This window comes from Fulmarus glacialis, unplaced genomic scaffold (assembly GCF_000690835.1).
Source record: "Fulmarus glacialis isolate BGI_N327 unplaced genomic scaffold, ASM69083v1 scaffold12039, whole genome shotgun sequence".
Taxonomy (NCBI): Eukaryota; Metazoa; Chordata; class Aves; order Procellariiformes; family Procellariidae; genus Fulmarus; species Fulmarus glacialis.
In genome coordinates this window covers 6,751-16,602 of record NW_009232684.1, presented here as the reverse complement: position 1 = coordinate 16,602, position 9,852 = coordinate 6,751, and the positions used below count along the sequence as shown (strand labels likewise).

The following is a 9,852-nucleotide window of genomic DNA, read 5'->3' as shown; positions in this document are numbered from 1 at the left end:
CTGCTGATAATTTGTTCTAAACTTGTGACTACACTTGGAAAGATTTGGGACAAATTAACAATCAGTGGTTCACCATGATGTGATCCAACCTACTTACTTTCTTAAACAGGATAAGAGGCAGATGTGTACACTTCAGTGTTCCTCATTAAAGCTTTCGACACTCTCCTGCATGATGTTCTTATATGGAAGGCAAGACATTTTAGGTCAGGGCTGCCTCTTATTTCCACCGAGAACTCCACGAACCTTGGAGTACAAAGCTCTCAAGAGACAGGGAAGAAAAGAAAAAAAAAAAAAAAAATCTTCCTGTCATTTGCTGCACAGCACTTCATTAAGGAAAAAAAAGATAGGATTGGGTTTGCATCTGGTTGAAAATGTACTATAAAAAAAGTCTCAATTCCATCCTCCATTTCCTCAGCATTTCAAGGGGTTCCTGTAATGATCTCAACTGTAAAGCTGGCTTAACTAATCCCTTGAGATCTCTTACTTCTGCATTACAATGACTATAAAAACCACTTTTCTAGAAGGGAAGGCAATTTATGGGTCTTTCACCTGAATCCCTTTTCCTTAGAAAATTGGTATCATCAGCTTAGAAACCCTAAGTGACAAAATCATGAATTGCCCTGAGCCAGGATACTCATCTCTTCACAAAAAGCCTCCTACAAACCACTTGTGAGCAGAAGATCTCCTGAATTTACTGTTTAAATCCATACTGATTTTCTGCTGCTATCAATACCACCCAACATACAATAGTGTATTCAAACCAAAATCCTCTCTTGTATTGCACCTAGAATGTGGCCAAAAGCAGATGCCCACACACAATTAAGGAACAGAGCAAGAACATGATGACATTTCCTCAAATAGCTTCCCAGCCTGTCACATCTTTCAAGAGACTACTGCTGTATATCAGTGCAGACATAAAAGTACAAATAGATCCAATTCCAGTAAGCACTGCTACGTAAATAACAAAAAAGTTATTAAAGCTGCAAAATTTATGAATGTAACAAGAACAGAAGAACTGGTCTATGGTTAGAGCGAAACTATCAATTACAACTGCTTTCCATGTAGGCTGAAAACTTCTACTCATTAAACACCCAAAGGTATGCATTTGGAATCAGGGATTCAGACATTCTTGAGCCGCAGCCTGTTCAAATCAAGATTACACCCTGCAGAGTATCCCCTTCATGTTAGCTTTCCTCTATTACTGTCCCAGGAATCCCAGTGCACAGCCAATGGAAAGAAAAAATACTGCAAGAGACACTGTCCCAACAAAACCTGCCAACATCCTACCCCAAACTCCCTTCCATTTGATGCTGCACGGCAAGAAACAAGCTCCTGCTGTTTCCAGTGTACGATACCTGCAACCCCTTACTGTGAAGTGACAGGACGCCATAACCAGGGTACTGCTGCCTTTAACAGGACTAAGAAAACAAGTTCCACAACACAGAACTTAGTAGTTGCTAGTTTGTTTAATATGATAGCACCCTCTTGCACCTCCCAGCCTTTATTTTCATGGCTCCAGCGCAAAGCTGGTCATTATGAAAAACTTTTGATGCTTGTCTTCAATAACTCTTCCTTATTGTTTTTTTCAGGGAACGTGGCTGAATGGGCCTCAGCCCTTCATCTTCAGAAACCTGTACACTATGACCCAAGTCTTGCTTATCGCAGCACATGTGCAAGTAAATGAAGGATCCGGATTTGATTCTGCAGCTTTGGTTTTTGAGCTTTTCTTTTCTCTCTCATGTTGCAGGCAGCGCACCCTAGAACTCCAGTGCTTTCCCAGCTGTTGAAGGGATCTCCGTACCTACACTGCCACTCTTGTCGCCACACACTGAGCTACATACACATGGAGCTCTGCAATCCAATTTTCTTTCTCAGGGAAACATGAGAATACAAAGACTTTCCATCTCCCTTTTGCAGAGATAATTTAGTATTAAAGAGCAGGCAAGTTCTAGAAAAACACCTGCACGTAGTAAGCTTTTAAAACTTCATTGCAGCAGAATTCTGCAGCATCTTTACAAAAGACAGATATTTAACCACTGAGTATGGTGACCAAACAAGACGCATCCAAGATCTCTTAGATCAGCGAATTACAAGGACAGATCATTTTATGGACAGATCCCTAAGGATCTCATCATAGGTATCTTCAGTACAGGCAGAACAATTTATTCCAACGTTGTATGGCACTCAGAGCCAAAAAACTTCACTATTCGTAACATGAGCAGTACTAGGAGAGGTGACATACACTCAAGTTTCTCTGTTTTCCAGCATGTCTGACAGTGTATTGGTATTCAATTCTTTCTTTATTTAATCAGTCTTAAGCGACTTACCTTTAAGACCTCCATCTTAAACCCGCTGTCTGATGTAGGTCCATCAGGCATTTGCAGGGCCTGAACAAAGGCCTCTGTGAACTGCTGCACCACAGGAAAAATCAGGACTTTGGCCGCACCCTGGTTACAATCAATGCAAGCACAGGTCAATACTGGATACAGAACCCCCACATCTGACAAGTAAAGCCCTAGAAGCAATGGAAATGGCACTTTTCTGCCACAAAACCGAAGAGGGACTCGTGGTAACTGCAGAACGCTGCAAAGTCACATGAAATACTTGTTTCAGACATCACTTCAGCTCTCTCCTCATGCTGGGAACTAAGGTCGGCTGAATCCCACCCGTCAAAATCACACAGCTCAGACTGCTACAAAACACATACCTACATCCAAGCTAATCGCTTCAGACTCTAAATAGAGATCCAGACAATCCAGTCCGGAGAGTCTCAGGAGTGGCGCATGTCCTCCTAAAGAGGCACTTTCATTTGATTAGATGAATCATCCCCGCACCCTACCGCCTGGACCCTCCCCAGGCTATAAAAGAAACCTGGGGCGACTACATCACACACCAGGAATTACACCGAACCCTGTGGACAGCATTTATCTCCCTCCTGAGCACCCTCCCCCAAACCAAAAAAGCTCTTTGTGAGCTGAGTATCAACAGCTGGCCTGAAGATTACCATGATGATTCTTCCTAGGAAAACGCAGTAAATATTTTTCCAGATGTCAAAGCACTCCATAAGCAGTGCTTGGCAGAGCAAGTAATATTGGACAAAAATAATTTTATTGAGCATATCCCTCATAACTCCACAGCTAAGACAGCAAAGTTGTATGCTTAAATAAACTATGAAATACCACCTTAGCAATTTATAGGAAAAAAAGAAAAAGAGGCAATCTTTTAAAGTCAAATTCCAATAGAAATAGTTTTGTTTACAATGTAAAGGACACTTTCAGCCCTCCTCCAGAATAAGACAGCGGGGAGCTATTACTATCTTTTGGATACTGGTACCAGCTGCATGGTATTATTGTATAAGTAACCTTGTCAGTGCACTAGAGATATGGTGTAATTATCAGAATTTCCCAAAAGTCTGCACTGAATTGCTCCCTCTGCAAACAGGGAGGAAACAGCAGATATAGCCACTCAGCAACGACCAGCCACTAGATTGAGAGTCACCCTTTCCTACTCTCGCCCCCGAAAAAGTTAAAAAGAACAATTATTGTCAAGGGAGTGCTGGGAAACCCACTTGTCAAAGGCCATATAAAATGCAGATGTGCTCAGAACCAGACAAGAGACTCATGTATAAAGCTGCTTAATTGCACAGTTGTTTTTTTTTTCTTAAGAGCTATTCTTCTAAAATTTTCTTTGGTTTGGTTTCCACCACCCCTTTAGGAACAAAAGGCTACCGTGCATGCTAAAGCAACTGATGAAGTTCCAGGACTTGTAACCAATGCCTTGCCCAAGGGCCAGAACACACAGTTCACCTGGAGACTGGGCGCTATGACAGGGATTTCCAAATAAAGGCATGATACACTATCTCCTCCCCATGCTGACTCCCCTTTCTTTGAGCTGTTACAAGCACATCTGTTGGTATGTCACAAGTTAAACTTAATTATGGAAACGAAGTCACAGTATCACGGCATGCATGTAAAGGAGGGAGTTAGCCACTTTACATGTATTAAATTACACCCTCTTCCCCAGAAGTACAGCTGACAGAGTACATAACTCTCCAACATTTCATTTTCATATTAACAATTATTTAGAACCTCGCTCAATTTGAATTCAATGTATGTTGTAGGGTAAGTTAAACTCTTGCCTTTTCCAATTCCTCCATGTTACAGATCATATGGGCACACGTGGTAAATATCTCCACTGCACGTGACCTTGTGCGAATACCATACACCTAAAAGAAAGTTTAAATAATAGATCAGAAACACAAGATACTTATTTCCTTTAATTTTCTTTTAATTGTTGTGGGGTTTTTTTTTTTGGCTTTAACTTGATTGTCTTATTTACCATTGGCTTCAACATTTCTGTTGAAACATTAGCTGCCATCAACTACCACATCATCAAGAAAATTTTTTAAGTTTAACTCATACTACAGTACAACTTAACCATTAAATGTGGAGTTTCTCTGCTCCAAGAAACATTCCCACTAATGCCATTCAGTACCAACTTAATAGTGAAGATCATACCTCTGCCATTGTGAAAATTTTATACATCTCTGGAAGAATAACAGGAGCAACAAGTGGCATCTGTGTATCTGTCACTTCGCGCGTAAACTCTAAAAAATGGAAAAAGAAGGGAAGTTCTTAGAAGAAAACAAATTTGTAGGTAACAGCAACGACAGAATCTTTGGGAAACACTAACAACATATTAGAAACACAATAATTTGTAGTTGACTAGATCAGTGTCATCTGGCCTACCCATGGCAATCCTTGAAGGCAAAAGGAAAAATATCACACTAAAAATTGCAGGTATCTGGAAAAGAGGGTGTTGCAATCAAAGTTCCTTCTGAGCTATAACCCGTAGCATAGAACCTTCTTCCTCAGCTTTCACGACATCTACTGAGCATGCAGTTCAACAGTGACCAACAGGCATCATGCCCAGCAGAAGAGAAGCGGCAAATTCCAATTTCTTCAATTTGGAGGGGAAAGTGGTAGAATACTAAGGTAAGAAAAAGCCTAAACCGCTTCCTACATCAGCCTTGACAAAGCTCTCGCATACACATACCTGTGAGCACTCTCATGGCTCCATGCACTGCATTCACATCTCCACTAACCAGCATCTCCATCAAGAGATTGAAAAGCTCAGGCCAGGCTTCAGGCCAGTCCCAATGGGCTATTGCTGAAACTGCATAAGCAACACTCGAGCGCACTTTGCTGATCGATTCTCTCAGCCCATTGGGTAGGAGCTCCCTAATAGCAACTTTTGCCTGTAGGGAATAACATTATTTAGCAAAACACATCCCCAGTCATAAAACAATTTAATAAAAAAAATTTTATACCTATGACTGTATCCTGATATCGATTCTAACATTGGTTTTACAAAATGAACATTCATGAGACAACAAAACCTTGCACGCTACACCCCGTAATTTTTTTATGGAAAACTGCATGGTGTGTTGTAACGTAGCACTCTACCCACACAGAGCACTCGTCCAAGCATACAATAAATAGCTCACAGCTGCAATTAGATAGGATGTAGATATCTACATGGAAGACATCCAGAGTTAGCCGAGATAAATCCCAGCTCCGGTGTCAGGGACTATGTTTGCTTACTTTGGAAGATTTTAGTAAACGAGAACTAGTCACCCAACCCTGAAGGGACAGGAAAAAAAAAAGCCAGCACTTCTGGGGCATAATTCACAAGATCTATTTCAAGCAACTATCTCTGGATGGGATGAATCATACCCTAGATGTGAAAGATGGTCCAGTCAACAGTCTAAGTGGCAAAGGGCTGGAACCTCTGGCCATTTTAGCTGTTAGATACTCCTACTGAATAGATTTTTAATGAAACCCAGCAGACCTTTAAACTGAAATTTGTCATGGGAAAACAGCCTTTAAGACCCAAGCTGAAAAACACAAGATGTAGCAAATCTCTGAAAAAGGACTGCCAGAATCAGTATTTGTAAAACTTATAAAGCAGCTTCCTTCTAGTCTTGCTCTTAAAGCAGCAGAAACATTATGGCTGAACTTTTCCTACAGAAATTAGCCCAAGCTTCTCAAGTCTGGTGTTGTTTTAGGCAACTGAGAACAGATTTTCAAAGTGGAAAACGTCAGAAAACCTTAACTGAAGACATTAGTCCTCATAATACACAAGGGCACTGACACTTTTTAAACCGTCTACAAAATTAATATTCTTGATGGATAAAGTGTCTAAAAGTAGACAACATGAAACCAAATCTTACCCTTTCTGTGGTCTCTGGAGGTCTAAACTTTTCTGACTGAGAACACCAGTGAGTTTCCACATACTGTTTCAAAATGACAGACGCTAGCTGTATTAGAAGAGAGGTCAAGAATCAGTAACAAAACTTGCAACCACAGCACCACCCCTGACCCGTTTGCTCCGTCTCCCATCCCATCATGCTGCTTTTAGAGGGGCGACAGGGCTTGCCAAAAATGCAAAATCTTTGTGAAACAGACAAAAAAAGTTACCACATTAAAAAGATGAACTGATGGTCATTCATTGAGCAATGATGGCCTGTACAGCACTGACACAAGGCAGCAGCTTTATTTCTAAAAAGGCACAAGATATGGCCCACACGGTAACTACAGAAATAAGAACCTAAACTTCCTTTTCAAGGAGGAAGACACCTACAGAAAAAGTTGCTGCAAAGACAAGTCACACTTCTGCTTGCTGATGCCTACCATCCACCTAATAAGCTGTGCCCATTCCCAGTACAGTACTGTCTCAGCACCAGGTTTATTAAGTCCAAAAAGCACTATTTTCAAAAAAGATAAGTTTATAACACCTGAATAATGCTGAAAAAGAAGGTAATGGCTCTAGAGAAATGTAAAAGAAAATGGAGAAGCAGTAATGGAAAGCTACCTCCAATTTTTCACCTGGAAACGTGAGAGAATATTTTAAAAACCAAGGAAACCAACATCAAAATTCTTTCTACAGTTGCAGGTAAACTCACCTGACGGATGGCCAGAGCTCCCTGGGGATCTACGGTCAGTTCTGCTAAATGAACACCAAATTCTGCAAGAAAAAAAAAATATGTTGGTATCATAACTTTTATTCCCACACAGCAAAACTCATCAAGATTTTTGGAGAAAGACATCATACCAATTGAATGACTCATATGTGGGAAGGAGAAGACAATTCCAAAGCATAGCTACTCAAATGAATCATGAGCATTAATTCTCCCTTGTGCTCTGTGCACAAACTTGATTTCTTTTCTCAGCATCTTATTTCTTTTTCTCGTGGGCAAAAAATTTTGCACCACAGGTTAATAACAAGCAAATGATTTACAACTTTCAAAAAAATCTTATCTACAACGTAACATCATTAGTCAAGTCCCTACATGAGGGATGCATGGATAAGACCCAGGATGGGGTAAGACAGAAGACTGACAGCGAGCAGTCCCTTTTTGGACAAGCCAGGTTCATCCAGAGAGCGATTTGGAAACATCACTTCAGTTGTCCCAAAACACACCCTAAGACAGATCAGAACACACCAAGCACCTTCCTGAGCAAACCCTGCCCAAGCACACTGACACCAGAAACTGCCTGTACAATCATCCAGGCTGCGGGACCTTCTGCAGTAAGAAATTTGTCCAGAAAAATCAAGAGCTTCTTTTAGTTGCCAAGCAAGTTCTGTAACAAAGGCAAAATTAAAACGCTTGTACCAATTCTGCTGATGACTGAGCGCAGGAAATAAAAACCAGGAAGAACAGCTGTTCTGGTATGGTAAATCCATATGCCTCAATAAATTTGCTTAAAATTGCAACTTTAAGTTCCGGGTAGCTGATAACTCTACTAAATACTTCATTTAATTTTGCTAGTCTGCTTAAGAAATGCATTTGTGAGGTTTTCGTTCTAGAAACTGTGGAGCAGAAGGCGTGCCCCTGAGGTCCCGCTAGCACAACCTGACTCCCACGGCCAGGATAAACAGGGTGCTTACAGCATCCCTGACAAAAACGTATTGAAAATTCTTCTGAAAAAGAGTTCTGCAACTTTCCTTAGCAGCATATTTGAGTGCTTCACAAATGTGGTTATTTGAGTTTCTCCTAATATCCACCTCACTTGTAAGAGGCTTTTCTGGGTTGGGAGATAATTGCCTCTCACTTTCCCATGCTTACACTGAATATGCCCAGTTCCTTCAACCTTTATTCATAGATCATGCATTTAAAAAAAAAAGGAAAAAAAAAACCCCTCTTATCCTAGCTGCAAAAGCAGGGAGCCTCATTGTGAGACATACTTAACATAATACTCCTCTTAACTGTAGCGGTAATTATTCTTCTAGCTGTCTGCAATATTCCAGACTTCAGTATGGCATTGCATTTCAGCCACATTTTTAAAGGGTATAAATGAACTAAGAAGCCAGAATAAATGCAACAGCTTCACATAGTTGCAACTCACTATGACTCTATTTTGCAATCTTTAAATCTGGTTGCATATATGCACTTGATTTTTGCCTTTACATATGGTACTCTGCATTTGATTTACAGAATTTTGTTTCAATTATTTCAGGCCATCTCTCCAATTTTCCAACGTCTTTTTAATTCTGCTCTCCAAGCAGATTGCAGTGCCATCATTGGTAAACTAGAGGTGTACTCACTTCTGCAGTGACCAACAGCTCTGTCTTAAAAGTCCCTTGGGTTTCACAATAAGCCACCAATAACAACTCTATGCACAGGTTTTCAGCCAACTGTGCATCTTAAAATATTACAAAACTTTTATGTTCTTAACTGATAAATGACCATTGTGGCAAATTCATATCAGGAACCCTACTGAACTCAGACCATTCGTACCGAGTGCTTGCTTGTTTAAGCAATAAGCCAGCTCTCCCGTCAAACAAAAATTAGATGAACTTATCGAGAACAGATCATACAAAACTGCATTAGCTGTGTAGCATCTATTTATCCCACTATGTTATAGACACTGGCAAGCTTTTAATGAGCTGGTCCAAGAATCTTTCCAGGGATTGAAATTACACTGATCGTTGTAGAGCTCACTGGCTCCTCTCTTCTCAAAGAATTGGTTTATTATTGTTTTTTCCCCAGTTGGGGAAACATTCTATTTTTATCATGGGCGTCTGCAGTTCAAATGCATCTCTTTGTAAGTGCTTCCTCCACTTATATTTTGTAGATTTGAGATATCTGAAGCATCCAGTCTTCTACCCAAAATAAAGTCTGTAAAACCAAAAGATTAGAAACTTTTAATGAAGGGCCTGGCACACATGTCCCCCCAGCTTGCTTCTCCTCTCTATTAACCTCAATATTAGTGAAATCCAACTCTCCTTCACAACCAAGCTTCATCAACCACACAACCAGTTTACGTAATCTACTACCTCTTCACCCCCAACTTTTTGGAGAAATTAAGCCAGACCAAACCAAAAAATAGGATTAAGCAAGCAGGGAGGAATAAATGGGCAGGACTTTCTACTGATTCACTGCACTTCACATCCTACCTTGTTGAAGTGGGCCAGCACTGACTGAGTCCAGCTCAGTACGTCCATACATAGCTGGTTCAGGAGCTGCTACAAGTCCCTTTTAGTTTTCTCTGCTGGGGGCAGAGACAGGCACTGGCAGAAGGAGAGGCCGTGGTAGCTGCTGCAGCCAACCCAGGTGAATCCACTGCCCCATGGCCGCCAACACTCCAAATTAAAACAACATTCAGTTTGCAGAGACCAGATCTCACAACCGCAGCAGCACCAGAAATCGAGTTCCCTTTACACAACATCTGCCCACCCCTTGTGCATCGCAGTCTTCAGCTACACAGGCACAGACGTTTTCTACAGGACTGTTGGTTTTCAATAACATCATCATAAAGTAATCCAGGTTGAAAGGGACTTTAGGAGGTC

At 40.9% G+C, this 9,852-nt stretch overlaps 1 protein-coding gene across 1 annotated transcript in view; it reads right to left on the bottom strand.

The window, feature by feature from the left end:
• Positions 1–9,511, bottom strand: part of IPO9 (importin 9) — a 33,260-nt gene extending 23,749 nt beyond the window's left edge. Inside the window, exons 1-7 of the mRNA XM_009585018.1 lie at positions 9,460–9,511; positions 6,965–7,026; positions 6,233–6,319; positions 5,056–5,257; positions 4,518–4,606; positions 4,139–4,225; positions 2,328–2,447 (exon numbers count right to left, since the gene is read on the bottom strand). Of these exons, the coding sequence (XP_009583313.1) occupies positions 2,328–2,447; positions 4,139–4,225; positions 4,518–4,606; positions 5,056–5,257; positions 6,233–6,319; positions 6,965–7,026; positions 9,460–9,511 (699 nt within the window). The remainder of the gene's footprint in view (positions 1–2,327; positions 2,448–4,138; positions 4,226–4,517; positions 4,607–5,055; positions 5,258–6,232; positions 6,320–6,964; positions 7,027–9,459) is intronic.
• Positions 9,512–9,852: the final 341 nt, after the last annotated feature.